A 21,279-nucleotide genomic window follows, 5' to 3' on the forward strand; every position below is an offset into this window, starting at 1 on the left:
TTTGAAGGCCTGCACTGGCTAGTTCCCAGCAACCATGTACGAGGAGGGGAAAGGTTTTGCGAAATCTGGGCTTCATCTGCCAGGTGTGGCCCAGCAAAGACTGCAGGCAGAAAGTGGGCGGCGGATGGCCGCCCCTCACTTTAACAAGATAAGGAGTGGGGGATGGATGATTTCACGTGCCTGGGCCATGTCTGTCCGGTGCGGCCCGGACGGAGGAAGAGAGCACAGCTGCCACCCAAAGCCCATCCTAAGAAGGTGAGGAGCAGTTTGAAGGAAAGTGGGTGATTTCGGTACCCAGGGCGCGTCTGTCAAATGCGGCCCAGGCGAGGAGGGCAGCCGCACTGACAGCATGGCTGTCATTGTGGCACTCCCATGAAGAGAGGCGTTGCTGCCTGAGAGCCATGGCTGCATGGCTGTCAGTACGGCGCTCCAGTGATTAAAGGAAATGCCTCACTGAGAGCCCTGCGGTGCTGGCAGCATGGCTGTTAGTGCAGTGTTCCCTCTCATCACAGGAGTGCCCCATTGAGAGCGATGCAGCCAGCACACAGAGCCTGGGAGAAATGGCTAGGTCTTTCCTCATTGCCAATTTCTGGACTATATAGATTTTTCAAGCCATACTGGCTCGTATAGCCCAGAAATTGGACAATGGGGGAGTGCCACGTCACTCCCCCATTGAAAAAATACACCATACGTCACAGTTTAGCCCTATAGTCTTAGAGCCTAAAGCCTTTGCTCGATTCACAATGCATCAGATCATGCTTTTATACCCCGAGCAAAGTTTATTGTGTCTAGGCTTTGATAATAGGGACTGGTGGCATAGAATTTGACTCTACCAGTTCTTTAAGTCATCTGTTCAGCCCTGCTGGAGTCTTTCAGATATGTTTTTTCCAATTGAAGAACCAAGTCAAATATCCATTTCTTTTATCAAATTAATGTTCTCCCCATTCTCCGTGACCCTCTTTGTTAGTGGTTGCATTCAAATGTACCATGCAATTACAAAGCTATACAATACTTTTGCATTTGGCTCCATGTATGATCCACTGATTTGGTTTCTTTCCTTGTCAGACTTTGGCTTTATTTGCAATGAACAAACAGCCCTGTCTATTGTATGTGGGTGAAAATACCATCACTAGATTCAGGGGTGGACTGGGGACTAAAAGAGGCCCTGGAAATAATTACTGGGGACCAAAAGAGGCCCTGGAAATAATGTTCAAAGTGGCCCTATATGACACATTTTCAGCAAGCCCAATGCTTTTCCTATGAGAAAATGTGGAAATACCACACAAAAGAGGCCCAGGGTGCAGAGGCCCACCGGGAAATCTCCAGAGCTCCCTATAGGCCAGTCCACCTCTGACTAGATTTCTGTACCCTCAGGATGAAATCTTGCTAATGAGATTTGCACAAACTGTGTTACGATGCAGAGATTACTAGACTGAAGATGTGCTTGTATCCAACTAATAGTGCCCACATCTTGGTATTAGAAAGTTTGAGAAATGACTAAAAAAAGATTTTGTGTTCCAAAAAGAGGGATACATGCACACATACCAAAGAAGACACACACAAAGGGGAAGATGCAATGGAACCCATTCACTGAAAAAAGTACATGGGGGAAAAATGCAAGGGGCATAGAGCCCATTGTCATCTTCTCCCGCACATGCTGCACACAAGTACCCTAATTCACTTCAGGGGCATATCTGCAGGAGGAGGGTCTGGCTGTGACTGCAGGGCTCCCAATCAGACCTTCCGAGTATATGTAAGCTACATGGCCAATGTGGGAAGGATGCTGGATCATGCTCAGCCCTCCATGCATTATTGAGGAGCAAACATGCTCATGTATCTGTTGAAGATTTTTTAGAAACGTATTGTTCATGGTGGGATTGTTCTAGTTATATTTAGGTTCATTCGTGCTCTAATATTCTTCAAAAGGTGAAACACATTTTACGGTTAAAAGTATCTCTCAGCATCAAGCCCTGTATTCATTTTAACCAGTGTAAAGCAAGTTTGCAATGGCAATTAATCCTGACAAAAACTAGCCAGATTCAAAAATGTACTACATATATCATTTTTGTCAAGAGGGTAATGTTTTAAAACTGTATAAATGCCTTTCTAAAAATGCACTTATCCACAGTTTGTGTAGTAAGAACTTGCACAAAGCGGACATGTAACACTCATAGGACATTCAGGTAATTCTTGTTCAAAATTAATGTATTTCGTGGGTAAATACAGAGGAGTGACAAAATAACTAGGAAGGTAAACGTTTCATATTGGTCAGGACTGCTTATGAAAAGGATCAGCCTGCTGCTGGTGATCTGTTTCTGGGTGACTGCCCCGACCAGTGCTCCTTACGGGGGTGAAATTTGCCAAATGTTCTCTGTGGCTTGCCAAGCCCGGGACAGGGTCACTGCAGGCTGCATAGCACAACTGAAGAGAAGCCACTCCGTCCTGTGGTTGCAACGTCCCACACACTTATTTCATAGTCTTCCGAGCTTTCTTTTCTGCTCCTTTTCATTCTTTGGCTTTGGAGTATTGAGGCTATCCCTTTGGACTCTAGTACAAGTAGTCAACTACAAATTGTGGCATGCTGGGTCTGGCTGGGCTCAGATTCTTACAGCAGACTAGAAGTGTAGTGAAGCATGGGATGGCTCCCACATTTTACTGATATGGACTTCATAGATTGTACACCCTCTACCAACCTACTCTCGATCATCTCCTTGAAGCCTTGCACATGCGCTCACCTAGGGGAAACCCACATAGTCTTTCCTTTTTCTACCTTCTTGTGATTTGTTCAAATTTTTTCGATGCTCTAACACATGCTCATTGGTCCACCCATCCAGGCTCATCCTTCAGAGGCTCAGGGATTCGCCATTCTCTTATCTACCACATTAACTCTTTGCATCCTTGTATGTCCTCACCTCCAACCTCCTTTTCTTATTGGTGTCATTCCTCCTCCTCCCCCTTCCAGGTAACAGCCCTCCAGTATCTTGTTGATTTTTCCCCCGCTCCTGCTATGCACTCCCCTTACCCTTCTTACTGGTGATCATCATCCTTTTATTCTTTCAATTCCTGTCAAGATCATTCTCCCCCTCACCTCCTTTATTTTCTTCTCCTCTCCTCTCCAACAGATGTTTCTTCCCTCCTCCTATCATCTCATTTCAACTTCTAATTGGTTCTTTTCCTATCCTCTTCTTTCCTTCTTTCACCCTCTTGCCAATAGATGTGCATCCCCTCCTTTCACCCTCCTCATTCCTCCAGTAGACGCTCTCCCTCTCCTTTCACCCTCCTCTCCTTAATCAATTTTCTGGTCTCCTCTCACCCGTCTCCTCTCTCTAATTAACTCCTCCTACAAATATCCAAACCCCTTTGTCCAACCCCCTAAACTGTGACCTCTCTCTGCCTCACAGTACTACGCCAGCGTAATGGGGTTCAGGTGTGTTCCATTATAATTTCTGCATCGTGATTGGTAGGCGGAATTGCCTTTGCGGCCTTTCCACCACAAATGAGGCCATACCAATAAAGAATCTCACTGCAGTCCTGCATTGGATTCTTGTACAGTGGGTGCTGGTCACTGGAACTGCCTTTGTTGCAGAACCATTCTCCCTCTGCAGCGCTGGCACCTCAGCCTGCAATGCATATTATTTATTTTGCGCGATCCAGCCCACTGGCTGATGTGGCCTCTATGTGGTCTGTATACAGTGTTGCTGGGGCCTGCCTTGCTTGTAACTTCCCACTATCCTGGCGAATGGCATTCCCATGGTGGGTAAGAGAGCAAATACAGGATTCAATCATGTCAAGACCTCGAAGTGTTATCAACCTATTTTGTTTTTTTTAGAATGTCCCTCCCTCTGGACAGGGCATGGTGGCGTAGGCCATAGACCCTACTTACTCAACACCTAAGCCCAGTGTTGCAATGGGACAGTCAGGGGACATCATCACAACCTTGATGTGCCTATGTCTGCACCACCCCTAGATAGGAACTGCATAGCCTTTCAAATAGCCAACCTGAAAATAATGGGACAGGAGCATTGCCTACCCATGATGAAAGCTTTAATATTGTCACTTACAATGTGCTAAACTCCACCTCTTGGTCTCAAAGTGACAGCACCTATGCATTGTTAACACTGTTCAAACTTGTATGCACAAGATCCACTATTGGTCTGTAGGGGTACTCTGGTAATCCCATCATCACTGGTTAGCAACCATGAACATTATGTCAAGGAGACCGCGTTTTGTTAAAATGGCTGTCAAACACGCAACGAGGAACTGCGACATCATTCATTTCTGTGAACAGACCAGTTGCATGTGCATAAGAAAAACACATTTTGTTTTTGAATTGGCTCAGTCTGTAATCTAGTCCTCATCTTTTATTTTATTTTTATGTAACTAACTACAGCGACATCCTGTGTGGGACTCCGATGCCTTTTCAGTCCGAAGTGGATCATCAAATCAAAAGCTCCTAAAGGAGGCCCAGACTGCCAAAGAGCTGCAGAGTATGGAGAAACATCTAGCCGGTAAATTACAGTTACGCTTTGTTATTGACTTGTGCTTCCCGGAAGTTGCTTGAATGTTACTCTTTACTTCTTACCGTTGTACTGCCTTGCATTATTTGTAATGCACAACACACGAATACTATTGTTCCGAGTGCATTCTTCCATCTAAACTGTGCCTTCTTGGCGATTTTCTTGATCTTCTCATGCAGTGTTTGCAAAGACTGTTATGTCATGTCCTTTCTCAAATTGGCTATTTTTTTCTGACTCTTGTGGTAAAGGGGTACTTTTTACACATCGGATTTAGAGTTAAACACGTTTAACCTACTGATATGTATCCCTTGTAACATAATCGTTCGATTTATGATGGTCAGAGCCAGAAATGATGGGATGGTGAGGATGTAGGTTTTAAAAAAAATATGTAGGAAGGTGACTTTGCATGGTCATGTGCACTGTGACAACAGTTTTGAGCTTTGTAATTCACACACCTTTAAAGTGGTGTGCATTTGTGTACTATGGTGGTCTTCTGGCAATGTCAAAGTTGACTGATGATGAAATGGGCCGATATACGAAACACATTTATTTTTTATCTTCTTGAAACTTGCATTTTTCCTGTTTTTTTCGAAAGACTTTTTCTTGTTCCAGTAACTTTCCTCTCACCAGGAGCTGCTTAGCTTGTACATTGCGACATTTGTTTGGTCACATTTCACTGTGCTTGGAATCTCCATTCTTTGTGAACATGGTAATTCCTAGGTTGCATAGTTTTTTTTGCAATTGCCATACATTCTGCTGTTCTTGTTTTGCAGCCGAGAGAGACCTTCATCTAAGATGTATTTGGAAATAACAATGCAATATTGGTACATTTTAAGTTTACTTTTGTCATGGAATCAAACACTAGCATGTTTCCCTATTTCTTTACTGTACCGTTTATCCTCTTTTCCTAGAAACCTGCAAAAGAAAATGAGTTGCATTTCAAACATGCACGTATAATGTGAGACACCACAGGGTGTTTCACCTACTAGTCCCCGGGGATCTCCCTCTCAGCTGGCCAGGACATGGCCATCGCCTTTGGATCCAGATCCTGGGGGTGGAGTGGGGGAGGATCACCAGGGTGAGGGGCCTACAGTGAGTTGCAGTGAAGCGACCAATGGTGAGACAGTGTTCCCCCCATTTCCTGTACACCTAACCCATCCTAATTTCAGATTCTCTGATGTCCCGACTCCCCTCTCCCCCTTTCTACACAAACACTGGGCGAAGGAAGAGTACGACTGAGACTAAAGAGGCTAACCCTTGCATATCACATTGGGCATGTTCCGCTAATCGGGTCAGGCAAATTCAGGCACTTGACTTTAAGTGCATACATCTTATACCAATGAGCTCTCATCCCACAGATAAAAGGCGGAATATAGAGACACACTCTGAGCAAGGTGGAACACGCGCAAGAGCAGAACTTCCAGGGAGAAGGCATACCTACTGGAGCAGAGCAACGGACCTAGGGACAAGAGCACATGTGTAAAGAAACCCAGGAGTTCCCTGCAGGAGGTTTTTGCCTCCAAAATGCTGTGAAAGACACGTGGAGACGGCCAAATCCCAAGCAAGAAGGCTACATTGTGTTTGAAGGACGCCAGCGACCTTCTCGGGTGAACGACAGATATGGGGAGGTGAGGCCAAGCATGTCGTTCTAACCTTGACTCGTGATTTGGAAAAAAACTGTAAAGACAAGAGAGAAACACACACAGCTGGTGAGTTGCAAGCAGCATGAAAGACCGTTATGTGTTAAGGAAAGATTAAAGTTGCAAGATTATACCGCAACATTGAAGGTTGCATATGTGTGGATGAGACGAAAAGAAAGGCAGACCTGTGAATGAACTTTAAAGTAACAAATAACTGTGGAACCAGCGATACTGAGTAACAGAGTCGTCCAGCAAAAGGAAGTAGCCCACTCGAAAGTCTCAGTGAAAGGTGAAATGTTTGTAGTGATAAAATGAATGAACTGTAAAAGCGAAGTGAACAAAATTTACCCTGAGGAAAGGGGAGAATAAAAAAGTAAACATTGAACTTTGGTGCTTATGACATTGAACTACCCAGACCAAGAAGCACTGGGGCAAATAATGCAAGAGTGTGAGCTGAAGGGAAAGTCCAAGTGGTCCTGTGGAGGTCTGCAGTAAAAGCCATGCACATTCAAAAGTCTTCAACATCAGGAAGCAGTCGAGCCTGACTGAGGGTGACCGGAAGTGTCTACATTAGGGGAAGAGAACCCGTAAAGGATGTGAATTAAGCTTGAAGAAGGGACCCCTTGCAAGTGTTTTCAACATTTGTCTTGAAAGGTCTGAGCCCGACTGAGGGGCACTGATGTGAACCTATGCTTTGAAAGGTCTGAGCCTGACTGAGGGAGACCTACGTGAACATTTACGTTAAGAGGTCAGAGCGGGACCAGCGTGAACGTTTTGTTGAACTGTGTTTTGATAGCTGGAAAGAGAGACTTTAACGTGGAAGGCCAGACAGGCCTCGGCCCATGTTTTTAACTGCCTTTGTGTTAAGAACGTCAGCCAGAGTGTATCATCCTGCCTACGCGGACCACATTAATACGTGCTGTCTAACGTGGGGAGTAGAGCTGACTCAGCCACATTTATTCTTTATATTTGAACACTGATTTTCCTTTTCATATATATTCTCCTTTGCACACTATTTGTACAAGAGATAGGGCAGGCATTAAGTTTTGCTAGTATAGGCCATTTTGATTTGACAGACTGAACTAGGACTGTTTAATTTATTATTTGATGGTAGAGACTGCTCCCATCCTAGATATTGGGCAAAGTAGGAGGTTTTCCTAACCCAGAAAATGTAATAAAGGTTTTACAAACTGTACCTTTTGTGTCAGTGTCATGCCTGTGATACCATGCCTCCCTTACATTGAGCAGAAGCACTGCATCTCCCATAAGAATTGCATTGACCCTATCTGAAATGTTAATGTGTATATGGCTATAGTGACGATTTACTACATGTCATAACATCTGCCCGAGGGAGGACCTCTTCCCATGAGGCCATGGAGGTGAGGCTGCTACCAGATAGTCCCCCTGTGGGAGGTATAAAGCAGGAGGATCTCATAGGGAGGGACTCCCCCTCTAGGGATGAGTAGGACCATGTAGCTCTTGTGACATCAGCACACCCCCACACACTCTAACCTCTTTCCCCGAATAACCTCTTTATAGAGAGTAAACCTATGTACTGCTATCAGGTAGATAACTACAAGCGACCTTTAAATAATATGATGAGAAAGAGTGTAGGAAACAATGATATCACTTGTCACACAAGTAATGGTACCGGGTGGCCCTGCACCAGTATCAAAAACAAAACAAAAAAAGAGATCAAAGACTTATACAATGAGCCGACTGCGAACCGGCTACATTGAATAAAAACTAAAGATGGGCAAAGATACCTGTCGACTCCAGCTGAGACGGATGGCAGCTGTGGAAACTCTCAGGTGCATGAGTTTCAAAGTCACTTGCGGGACCAGAGAAGTAGCATGGAGGATGCTGCATAGCTGATGCAGCCTGTCTTCTCAGGAGATATCCCAAAGACCAGAAGTAAGCTGAGCCGTGCAAGAAAGTACTGTGCTGCTGTGACAGACGTCGAGAGAAACCCAGTGAAGCTGAGCTGCAGAGAAGGAGATTGCACTGCCATCACAGATGGGGAGAGAAACGCTGAGAAGTCGAGCCACCCACAGGGAAGCTGCACGGTCGTTGCAGATGTGTAGTGAAGCCCGAAGCAGCAGAGAGGCAAACACTTGGCCCTGAAAGCACCAGCGACATACCAACATCCCTCTGAAGGTAAAAGGGGGTACGGGAGACCCAGAGGGGACTTAGGGTTAGAAGGGAGGCAGACATTAAAGACTCTCCCTTGGCTTAATAGTTGGGACACCCAGATCAGATCTTCTGTGAGTCAGACCTACCTTCTTTGTGCCAGTGAATGGGGGAATGCCACTGACCACCAGAGAAGGGTCAAGGACCCATACCCAAGAAGATGAAGACAGACCATGGTCTGTAACCATAACCAAGAGAATGAGTCCTCTTCCTTGTGGCAGTACTTGGCAGGATAGTGAACCAAGTAGACTGAGTCCAACAAGAGAAACCCAGCTTGAGGACTTAAGTCCAGAGAGAGACATGCATAATATTCCTTATGGCAGTACTTGGCAGGTTCGTGAACCAGGTCTGCCGAGTCAAAGAAGGAGAACCTGGGACCCAACCACAGTGTATATGGTACTGAACAGAGGAGACCCTGGAGCTTCCTGGGGAAGGGAGTTATTCCCCATGGGTCTAGTGTGTGAATGGCACATTGTAATGAGAATCATCAAGAGGAGGGAGTCATCCTCCTGATATCAAGTGGCAGAGGATTTAGAACAAGCTCCCAGCCAGGAAAGGAGTCATTTACCTGGCATTTGACTACAGAGTGTTAAAATAACTTTTCACTTAGAGGAAGGGAGGCACTTCCCCCTGATACATCAATGCCACAAGAGGAGAGTGGTTGGGCTTGTTTTTTTTGTTTGAGGACACTTTAAACCAGGGTATGGGAATCATTCCCCCTGGTGAAATATTGTAATTCCCAAAAATGAACTGTGATCACAAAATCAGGAGAAGGGAGCCATTGTCCTGGACAACGGACCGTTTAGCCTGATCTACTTGATTGTAAGGGACAGAACTAGGTATTTTGACACAATATATTATACAAGCAGATATCCGAGACACAGGAGTGAAATAATGGTCAATGCCCTTGAATTTGAAACCCTCCACAATGGTTTCTTTTAAAATGATGAATACTATGTTATGCTACACTATACTCCCCAAACTTGTTTCTAATTGTGAAAGAAAGACGTTAATGTGCGAGACCATTGCATCAGCTCGTTACCAAACCTGATCCCAAAGTACAAATAGTCCATCAATCTGGCCTCCATGTGTCACTGTCATTTTAACAATTGAAAGAAAAGAGGATTCAGTGGCTCTTTCTCATGTGGACTTCCTTTTTCTATTGTTACTGTCTATGCAAGAATGGCTGAATGAGTGTCAGTGTTATATTTTTAATTATTTAACGAGAAAAGTAAGTGACAATCTGAAGTGCTTTTCCTTCATTTGCTCAATTTAAATTTGATTACATAAAATTAAACTGTTTCATCTCTCCCTTTCATAAATATATCAAACATTGCAATTGTTTTGGCAAACCAAGTAATACATAATGTTAAAGTACCAAAGTGAATTTACATCTGTAAATAGTGCTTAGAATTTTTTTTATATATATATTTCAATGCTTCCCCCAATTTTTGTTATTCTTTCTGAAAAAAAAAATACTTTTTTCCTTGATTTCCCGAATTCAGAAACTTCACATGGTTGCCTATGGAATCTCAGACGTGTTTTCTCTGTATTGCTAAAAGCTGTATGGGATTGACATATTCCTCTTTCGGTCCTGACAGAGCACTCGCCTATGCCTGGTCTCTCTTCTTCCTCCTCTATTGCAACTGTCTCAAATCCTCCGGCTGTCGTCTGCACTCAACTCAGGCATGTTTTCATCACTATAAGAGCATGAGATATGACGTTCATTGCAGGGCTCAATGACATACATATGGTGGTAGGGAGTGGCAGTGTCGTGGCTCTTACGATGCATTACTTGCCAGCATACTTTGACACCATAGACCGCCCCAGCTTGTCTGACCGCCTGCCCTCTGACGACAATATATTCAAATAGCAAGTCTTTACTCACTGACCATTTACAATCTATCAGTCTTGAGTCTTTTTCACCAGAGGGCTGTGTTGTTTGGCAGGTGACTGCCACCAAGTTAGTAATCCTGAGGCGAGGCTCCTATCGAGGCCAAGCATCACCTAGCAAACAATAGATCTGGATGGCAAGTGTTTAACGCTATCAGAGCTTTAACAAGGAGAAAGAGTGTAGTCTATCCTCAGGCATTCAAGGGCTTTCTTATGCACGTCTACTTAAGCAGCCCCCACTGTGTGAACATCACAAAGGGAAGCTTGGTATTGATCCTTTACAGTTGGCTAAAGCCTACAATCCAAACTTAATGATTGGCTAGAGATCTGGAATCTGTGGGAAGATCAAGGGAGACAAATAGAACGCAGGATTCTACTGTGTTTAGAATCTGGATGACACTTCCTGAATTTCTGAATAGAGGGAAACCTGTTCTAATTAACGTTTTATAGACCTAGCCAGAGGGTCGTACCAGGAGTTAAGGGTCCTGAAAACATGTTAAAGCCTGATTGCATAGATGGCGTTAACCAAGGCATACACGGCCATAACTACTGGTACAGCCTGAGGGTACAAGGTATATGAAGCTTTTGTAGCCTGCATCACTCTTTAAAATATATTTTCAATATATAAGTATATAGAACTTGTTAGTACAAAAATCTGATTGGGTGGTAGCAGGGAATCAGCTGTTTGTATGCTCTTTCTGGCTGGTAGCCTTGGAATGTAGCATTCAAAACAATATGCAGGCTATAATGAGGCCGAGGAGGTGGGCTGACCCTGTCGGTAATGACCCACCACCCAAGTTGAGGGCCTAAGCTTAACGAGGGCAGCAGTGCTGTTACCAATAGGGTCAGCCCGCCGCCAAGGTTAACATCGCCATTAGCACCCATGTAGTTAACCTACACAGGTAGCAATGGTGTTTAAAAAAACAAAAAAAAAACAAAAGTGAAATTACCTTTATGTTGCAGATCGGCTCCAGCAATGCTGTCAGGGAAGTCCATTTTCCATGTTGATGACTGTGACGTCATCAACATAGACAATGGAATTCCCGAAGAGCAGCACTGCTGGACTCCAGATGCACCACACAGGTATGTTTTTTATTTTTTATTTTCCTTTTGGAAAAAAGGACAACATTAGCACCCGTGTAGGGAAACTACACAGGTTCTAAATGGTGAAGAGGGAGCGGGGAAAGGAAACGCCCGACACCAAGGAGAATGCTTGGAATGCTGGCTTTCCTTGATGAATACATCCCGCATTCCGAGCATTCTTATTAGTGGATGGCGCCTCCCAGGTTGCTAATGGTTCTTATCCTCTCTTAGTATTCCAAGGGTTATAATTAAGCTTTATACTTATAATATAGTTATATAACTGAAAGGTAGTTATAGTATAGTTAAGCTGGACAACTTGGTCCAAGAGCCGTACCGGGTGTTATGGGCCCGAAGACAGAGTTGAATGCCTGAGCACAGCAAAGGCATTTAACAGGCTTATAGGCCCATGCCACTTGGTACAGCCAAAGAGTCTGGTATATAAAGCTATTATAACCCATGTCACTTTTTAAGGTATAGGGTACATGTGCTATTGACTTAAATTCAACTTCAGATCCCCCCTAAGTGTGATAAATTAGTTTATTATATATTTATCAAATTCCCCCTATTTCCTAGGGAATTCTTCCCGCAACTTATAACACATTTACACAAATTCCATTCCATTTGTCAAATTTATTTAAACAACTTCATCTTATTTTCTTTTGCAATACCACAAATACATAGACTGATTTAGCAAATGTATGTTGTACCTCAGTTCCTGGCTAACAATACATACTTTGTCAAGGCATTTATGTACAATGCATTTGTTTAGTAAGTGTGTATCTTGCCTAAATCCCTGCCATAACTCATGCCTAATCCCTGCCAACACGTGTTTCGCGAAGGTGTCACATCAGTTCATGTGGCCCCTCATGAGCGTCTTCAAGGCTGACTTAAGTTTCACACTTCGCTAACAATTGAATCTAATTAGCATATTTCAAATTGTCAAAGCAAGTTTCCAAATCAAACAACCATAGGTATAGCAGACAAAGAATAACAAAAGAAACAGAGGAAGAACAAACACACAATAACATAATTAAGTATATTTTATCCTCAATTTCATTAATGTGAATACACTAAAACCTCTTTCCACCAATACACCAATAACTCTATCCCACTGTTTATGGATTTCAAGTGCTTTCAACTGGCAGTGTAATTTTATGTTTTGTAATACATCACCCATGTGGCTTCACCCTAGTTCCCTTTGTGTTCCCACTTTGTGTTCACCTTTGAGTCAGTTAGTGAAGAAGTAAAAGTCTACCTGCAGTGTTAAATCTCTATGTATATTTTCTCAAAATTAGAATCCAATTTTACTTCCACCTTTCAGTATTCTCACTGCATGAAGATTTTAATTATATGAAAAAGCTTAAACAAAAAGCTATTGCACAAACTATAATCTAAGTTCATATTATATTTACGAATTGGTGTTGATATTAACAATATATGTATTCTGACCTTTTACTTTTATTACTACTGTGACAAACAAAGAGTTGCTGCCCTAAAGTTAAGAGTCTTCTTTGGTTTCCCATTTACATATCTAAGAAACATTAAAAAAAATAGTACTCTCACACCTCTCTAAGGACTTAATTGTTTGTAATCCCCAATCCTAAATAGGACCTTCCATTAGTATTTATGTATGATGGTTTATCTTCCTCATAGTGCCCTGCGCGATAATCTCAGATGTACCCTCCTGTGACCCCTTCTGACCTCTTACTTCTAAGGTATCGTCTGGAGTTTCTGATGTTGTCAGGCGTCTGGGTCTTTGTAGTTCTTTCGGTTCCTTTGGTTTCCTTTTCTTTCTTGGAGTGCAGGTTGGGTCTGGCTCTGCTGGAGGCCACCTTGACAGGATCCAAAGCCCTAGCCAAAGGGAACCCCAGGGAGACAGCCCAAATAGCAGGGAAAAAGCTTGAAAGCACCAAAAAACCCTGCTGATGACAAGCTCCAGGAGTTCAGAGAAGCCTTCAGAAGATCGTTCTGCTCATAGAGAGGCTCGAGTTAAATACTTCCAAACAAGTAAAGTGGATGTAGAGTCCAGATCCAAAAGGTAATGGGAGAGTTTCTGAACCCTGCACGGAATCTCAGACAGATGAGGAAACAGAGCCAAAGTTGGAATAAAATAGTAAGTACAGAAAGGAGGAATAAGTATAGATGGAACACCAGAATGGTGAAAGGATGTACAGCGGTACAGAACAGTGGCCACAGTATGTAGCTCAGAACAGAAACGAAGAGAAGGGAACAGCGAGCCTGCTACCAGAGAATGGCAATGGGAGGCTGACTTGGTTCTCGGCGGAAAGGCTAAGGCAACAGAGAGAGAAACGCTAGAATAAGCAAGTGAAGAGGGAGAGCGATGAGCTGGACATGAGGAAGGCGAACGGAAGGATACACTGCTCAGGGCAACAGCGGCATACCTGGAAGAGGAATGGATACAACGCGTAGTGTGTTGATATACAAACGTCGGGTGGCCATCTTGGTAGTAGTCTAGACCTTCACTCCGACTTCTATGGCCACTGCCCAGACTCAACTTAGCGCCCGGCTCTGAAGCTTCCAACGTTGCCACATACGACACCGCAGGCGCATGACACATAGCTGATCCACCGTGTCTTGAAAAACACGTGTTTTTGTCATTTGCTTCAACCAAGGCACCATTTACAACTTCCCTTTATAGGCACATTTCAACTTATAGAAACGGGACTGTCTTCCATCTCCCCTTAAACCTATGACCTTTGTCAAAAAAGATGGTGCCATCTAATCCTACTTCTATCCCTTACACTCGAATACATACTAAAGTGGTTTTGCTGTCCTCCAGGTCCAGAAAAAGGACTCAATTTTTCTGGACAGGCATAGTTGTACATACTCTGGGGAATGTCTCGCTTCCTCTGGCCTTTCTCAGGCATCTCTTGGCAGTTTCACAAAGGTGGGGAATGTCTCCCATTCCCTGACCTTTCCCAGGCTTCTCTTGGCAGTTCAACAAATGTGGGGGAATAGCTCCTTCCCCTGTCCTTTCTCAGGCTTCCCTTGCTCGATGGACAATCCTGGTATATTCCCCTGACAGGTACTGTCTTGGGTACCAGACCCCTTTAGCTTGGTTTATGCTTTTTCCGGTCCCCGACTCCTTCAATTTGGTTTCTCTGCTCATGTCCCAGACCCCTTCAATATAGTTCCTCTTGCGTAGGTCCCAGGCCCCTTCAACTTGGTTTCTCTTGCTTGGGCCCCAGACCCCTTCAATATGGCTTCTCTTGCTTGGGTTCTAGGCCCCGTTGATACGGGTTCTCATGCTTGGCTTCCACACCCTGTTAATATGGTTTCTCTTGCTTGGGTCCGAGACCCCTTCATGGACCCAGGCAGCCCCTATATTTTGTTATTGGGACCCTGGTCCATGTTGTCAGACTAAGGCTACTCCAGGTCTCCTAATGGCTTTTTTCTGCCTCCTTCTATGTTCTCACTGCCTACAGCGGCTCTGCCACACTTCCTCAGAGCTGTGCTGTGCTTATCTGGTTCTCAACATCACACAGCATTCTCCAACACCTGGGCTTACTTCTCCTGCTTGTCTCTGTCTGCCAGGCTTCTGCAGAGCAGGTAGGGACATCTGGTTACCATTGTCCACACCCAGTCGGCAGCTTCTCTTCCAGCCCGCTGTTTGCAGTCTTGGGACTTTGCCTGTGTTGCCTCCGGGGAGGAATTAACCATCCTGTCAGTCCTTCCATCTTTAAATTGCTTGAAGTCTGACAACTGGAATGCCCAATCCAGTCCTCAGCGCAGTAGTTCTGGGTTCCTCGCTTCTTTTTTGTCACAGTATCTTGACAAAGATATTCAGTATCAATCTTGCTCTTCCTCATGCCAGTATTAGAGGTATGAGAGGTTTGGCATAAGTACATGGACACTGGTAAAAGTAGATGTAAGTAAGGGAGGAGGTGTGAAAGAGGTAGGTGAGTCGTGTGAATACTGCGTTGCCCCATGATGTTTTTCCTGCATCCCAGAGGTGGAATCCCTCTCCATGAGATACTCCTGCTGAGTTCCACACCCAGCGAGACTATCGGGTGGCAGCCTCACCTCCATGGCCACATGGAAAGGGTCTTAACCTCGAGGAGAAGGGATGACATAATTTCATCACAGTAGGCTTTTTTACTTCTTTTTTAAGTGACTCGGTGGTGAAGACAAAGGAGTGGGAACAAAAAGGGAAGTAGGATGTAGCCAAATGGATGATGTGTTACAAAATATAAAATGGCTACTGCCAGTTGAAAGCACCTTATATCCATAACTAGTGGGATAGAGAGTGTTTAGCGTATTTATATTAATGAAATTGAAGATAACACATAATGATATTATTTTGTTTGTTCCTCCTCTGTTTCTTTTGTTATTCATTGTACCCTTTAACTGTGATTGTTTGATTTGGAAACTTGTTTTGACAATTTGAAATATGCAAATTAGATTCAATTGGTTGGGGAGTGTGAAGTCGAAGTCAGCATTGAAGAATGTCATGAGGGGCCACACGAATTGAAGTGACACCTTAGCGAAATACATGTTGGCAGGGACTTGGTCATGATATATGGCAGGGATGTAGGCAAGATATTTATTGTCTAAACAAATGCATTCTACATAAATGCCTTGACTAAGTATGTATTCTTAGGCAGGAAATGAGGCAAAACATAACATTTGCTAAATCAGTGTATGTAATTGTGGTATTACAAAAATAAATAAGATGAAGTTGTTTAAATAAATTTGACAAATGAAATAGAATGAGGGACGTCATTTGGGGGTCGCAAGAGGTCGCAACTGCGACCTCTAAAAAAAAAAAGAAACTTTTTTTTAATTTATTGTTTTTGTAATTCAAGCTCCTGCATTGTGGCCAGCACCATTTGGCTCTTTACTTCTGGAGTGGCTGGCTTTCTTGTTCAGGCACCTTAAAACATTTTTTTAAAAAAAAAAAAAATAAGAACAGGAGTGCCACAAGTCCAACACTTTCAGTACTGGCCCTAAATAAGAAAGAATAGGAATACCAAATAATGTGTCGTTCTGGAATTCTATACAATAATTTCTAGACTCATTAAAGGTTTATTTCAGGCACACTGCATGGGGTGAGTCACTGATTTCGTCTGTTCTTAAATGCCTCAGTTCAGCCTTTTATCCTTCTGTGGTCGATAAATGAGTACCAACACAGGTTGGGTGATATTGGGTGTATACCTTTTCTACATAAATAGCTTAAGCGTAAGTGCTACATAATAACACATCATTATTATTTGGTCATGGACGACAGCTTGCATTCACAGTAATTTGGTAATATGGGCCTATACACAGTGATCTTAACAATAGATATGGCGTTACATTCTTATATGAAATGTACATCACATTATAGCGATATCGTAACCATATTTTTCGTAGTGTACAATGCTATGTGATGCCACTTCCTGTTTTGTCAACGGGTGAAAGGTTGTGTTCCATCGCTTCCCACGATATCACTTCGGGTGGGGGTTAAATGACATCACTTCTTGTGTTGTCATCAGGGGGGTCAAGGGTCAGGTGATGTCACTTCCGCTACCCCTGGCATTTTGGTGAAATGATGTGTCCCTGAATGGAATGTGTGTAGATATGTTAAAGTTGGGGGAAATATTTTGAGACATATATAATACGAAACTGATTGAGCACAATTAGGGGATGATCTGGAGTTGATTTGAAGTTAATCATTTGACCACTTTCAGGTGGGTGCCAAGACAATCCTGGTGCTGATGCATGTATATTTCATCATTGATGAGGTTGAAGGATTGGATTTTAATGATAGGAGCGCAGGGAGGATCAATTGTAGTACCTGGTATTGGAAATGTATATATGCTAATAGTCTTGTAGCCAATTCCCTTTGACAGCACATGTGGTTTCGTACAAAAATCTACCTGGGCAGTCATAGGGACGTGGCTGTGGATACACACCATGGGGCAGGTAGCATTGGAATGTAGTGTCTGAACAAATTGCAGGGCTATACAAAACATTCATTGGTCTATACTGATTTTGTAGTCCACAGTTTTTTGACTGATAATCCTAAACTAACATTGCATGCAACAATATAGGCTAGCATTGCAGAAATTCTAATCAGTGTCTTAATTATACCACCCCCCATATAGGGTTCCTATGAGATCAGTCTCAGGTCCTCTTTAACATGTGGGTCAATGCACTCATCCATCCCGTTTACCTACATGGCCTCTTTGCTTATCCTTATACTGTTGACATCCATCCAGTTCATGACTTTCAGCCCTTGGGAGATGCTAACTCACATCATCTTACATCTTACATTTAATTTCCCTGATAATGGAACTAGCGGCAAGGATGACCCATGGATTCCCTCATTTTGGCCTCCTAACATGTATTTCTCGTCATCCTGGTTAAAAAATGTAGCTTTTTAAATACAAAACGTCCTGTGCCCTCTCCCAGTTTAAGGTTGTTCGCATAGGTTTGTACACTTTCATGCCATTAGGAAATTATTCCTTCCCTATGATTGCAATATTACAGTATTAACAGATAGGGCCTCATCACGAGTTGGGCGGTTAGACACAACGTATCTGTCCTTTTCACTATTTTGTGGAACATGCTTCTTTTTATTTGCAATTCTCTCAATATTCTTGCCTTTCAAAAATTGTTGCTGGTACTTTTATATCCATGTCTGTATATCTGTACCCTTTTAACGGGGTCGTCACAATGATAGCTTTTGCCATAAAGTCAGAAAGTATTAGGTGTTCTCTGTTTTATATGCTCTAGGTACTAAAACTCATTAAAAGAAATGATTCATGTAAAACACCTCAGAAATCCCCGGCAATTGCCAGTAAACAATGAAGCGGGACTGCACTGGCACTCCATAATTTCTCTCTTCCTTGCCCAAATCATGATTTCCTTTTAAACACCAAGCCATCCATTCCACGTCACAAACCACTTGTTCATATATTTGGATTTAAGTATTTATTTATAACGCACAGGCGATCCATGGTGGTCAAAGTGCAAGCCTTTAAAGAAAATTGACCAAACTGGTCAAAAAGAGCAGCTGAAAATGATTTTCAGCTTATCTTTTTTTCTAAAGATTGTCAAGTCAGTAACATATCTAACCTATTCTGGAAGTTAATTCCACAGTTTGGCTCTGGGAACACTGCAAGATCATCCAGAAGCCGGAGATTGTGTGTGTCCCCAATAAGGCTAGGCTATGTGCACATTTCTGGAATGCATCCCTCTATTTTGAAAGTTCCTAATGAAATGTTGTCTTTTTTTTGTATCCATAATACAAGCATCAGAAAAGATGTACCGAGCTCAGTGCATCAGCGTAACAACTATGCTTCCTGCCACTAATATCTTAATACTTTTCTCGTATTCAATACTTATAAAATCATTCCTTTAATTTTTAGACTTTTGGCTCATCTATCCACAATCCAGGAGCTGCATAATCTCAATCTGGAAATTGTAGTATTTCTAATATAGAGCAGACGAGAGAGACCGAGATGAAAACCGCACTACTCAAGTCATCGCAGTGCCCACTCAGAGATTTAACAAACACACTGTGGTAGACTCCTGTGGGAGGAAAAACTGCAAAAATCTCCTCTCCTGCAGGGCAAAATTCTATCTGTCAGAAGCCTGTATCCCTGGGAAACACGGAAAACTGTACCATACGATAGAAAACCTCTGCAGAAGTGAATCAAGGATTTATGCCCACTCCTACCACCCATTTATGCATGTGATGGGATTGGGTTTATGGTTATGAAACTGGGTGTCCTAAATCAAATGACCTGGGTGGTGGTTTGAAGACTCACAGGGTCTAATGAAGATGCTAACTTCTGTCCCTTGATTATGGCGAGTATGTAGAAGTCTCTTCCCTCTAACCCTGAGCAAACATCTCAATTTGGGCTGAGAAATGTTCTTCTTTGTGATCTTCCTTGTATCACCAGTCCTTTCTATCCTCTGAATTTTCATTGGATCTGGCCAGGTAATAATAGCTTGAGTCCATTGGTTTCATTACATGTTTTTCAATACTGGCACGGGTTATGTAGCCTACCTTGAGCAGTGGTTTCATAATTCTTCTCTGTCAGAGGTTCCACACTTGATGTGTTACACTTCTCCTGGTCTTGTCATTGGACTTGTAAGTGTTTCCTTCTGGGTTCCAATGTCATTAGCAGGACTGGGTAAAAGGACAAATGGGTCAGGCCCCCTCCGGTTTCTAATAATGCTGTCCTTCTTTTCCAGGATTTCAAGCAGACTGGGCCTTCAATTGATAGGGCTTTTAGGTACACTGTTCAATCTGCACTACTTGGAATGGTGCAGTTGCTTCACTGGCCGCTGAAGAAACAGTGTTAAAGAGGTGCTGAGCTGGTCCAGGTTTCAAAGGTCCTTGACCTCTCTACAGACCTAGATCGTTCTGATCATAAGTGTAACAATTCTTTTAGTACCTCCAAATGGCTTTACGTCCCTTGTGGTTACCTTCTAAAAGCATTTCCGTCAAACTTCCTACTGAAAACCTGAACTTTGCTTGCCAACTATTTATTCTGCCATTGAATGTGTTCATTTAAATTATAATCTTAACCTCATAAATCTGATGCTGAAAATGAGTTTCTTCTTGGGATTACTGATTTCCTAACTCCTTTGAGACCTATCAACGACAACCTCTATTCAAATACTCAACAATAGCGGACATCTGATTTATGCAAATTACGTTCTGAACTTAGGAAACTCTAGCATAGGTGGCAGAGAAATAAGTCTGTGGCCAATTATGGAATCCTAAAATCAACTAGAAAAAAATCTAAATCTGAAATGGTCTCTGCTAGGAAGCGTTTTTATGCTTTTAAAATTAACCTACCTAGCAATTCACAAAAAGCTATATTTAAAATGTTATGACTCCTATAAAACAGTGTATCTAAGGCTTTCTACATTTATTTCAGTTCAATGGCTACAGTAAATACTTGACTGTATGGAAAATAAAGTTAACCAAATATGATATTCAATTTGTAGTTTTTCTACTTCATTGACTGCTATACCTGTCATCCTTGATGGACCCTTCTCTCCCAAATTTGAATTTACTGAAGTCTCCTCAGAACAACTACACTGTTTTTTGTTCTTTCTTTCTGCACTACTTTGTGTTCTAGCAATCAATGCCCTGTGTTCATGATTCAAGATTCTATTGATGTCAATCACCTTTTTAGGCAATCTCGTGAATGCATCCCATGTTACTGGATGTAGTCCCCCTGCTCTAAAGTTATCAATGATTACTGCACTACTCAAACAAACATGTTGGATCCTGATGTTGCTAGTAATTTACAGCCTATATCCGACACCCATTTCTTATGAAGATCCTTGAAAAAATAGTGGTGATGCAACTACAAGAATTAATGGTGTTCCACCGCCAGCTGGGTGAATGTCAATGTGTATTTCACCCACAAAATGGTTCTTAGACTGCATTATTGAATGTCAGAGAACGGCTTATCTGGGACCTCTATAATCATGATTTCTTTTTGCTAATTCATTTATTTGCAGCATTTGACTCTCTGGACCACCATGTTCATCTCCAAGGATTAACTTCTATTGCCTTTGTTTCAGATTCAGCTCTTTGTTGGTTCTCCTATTTTATCACTGACCATCGTTTCTGCCAAATTCTTAATGGTTTGATTATGGGCTTCTTTGATAATAAATTCAGAGACCCCCAGGGTTTCAGCTTGACCCCTTTTTTGTTCCACATTTATGCCAAGCCGTTCTGTGATTTACTTACTAGCACATATGTCAATTTCCATTGTTGATTATCGGGTCCGATTTTACACGCGGTTTCTCATCTTGGAGAAAATAGCAATAGAAAAAAACACAATTACAAATGGAAAGAATGGTGAAAAACCGCATGGAGATACACTAACACTAGATGAAAAAGATGGAGCAAAACTCTAACTGGAACTAAACTGGATTAAAAAGTATGGGAATCAACCATGAGCTTTGACAAACTAGCAAATCTA

The 21,279-nt window shown here is 42.6% G+C and overlaps 1 protein-coding gene across 3 annotated transcripts in view; it reads left to right on the forward strand.

The window, feature by feature from the left end:
- Positions 1–21,279, forward strand: part of C5QH8orf34 (chromosome 5q C8orf34 homolog) — a 1,794,780-nt gene that overhangs the window by 1,566,916 nt on the left and 206,585 nt on the right. For all 3 annotated transcript variants that reach the window (XM_069621157.1, XM_069621156.1, XM_069621158.1), the window contains exon 11: positions 4,391–4,508. In XM_069621157.1, the coding sequence (XP_069477258.1) occupies positions 4,391–4,508 (118 nt within the window). The remainder of the gene's footprint in view (positions 1–4,390; positions 4,509–21,279) is intronic.

The sequence above is a fragment of the Ambystoma mexicanum genome, chromosome 5q (genome assembly GCF_040938575.1).
Source record: "Ambystoma mexicanum isolate Mex_15411 chromosome 5q, UKY_AmexF1_1, whole genome shotgun sequence".
In the NCBI taxonomy this organism is placed as follows: Eukaryota; Metazoa; Chordata; class Amphibia; order Caudata; family Ambystomatidae; genus Ambystoma; species Ambystoma mexicanum.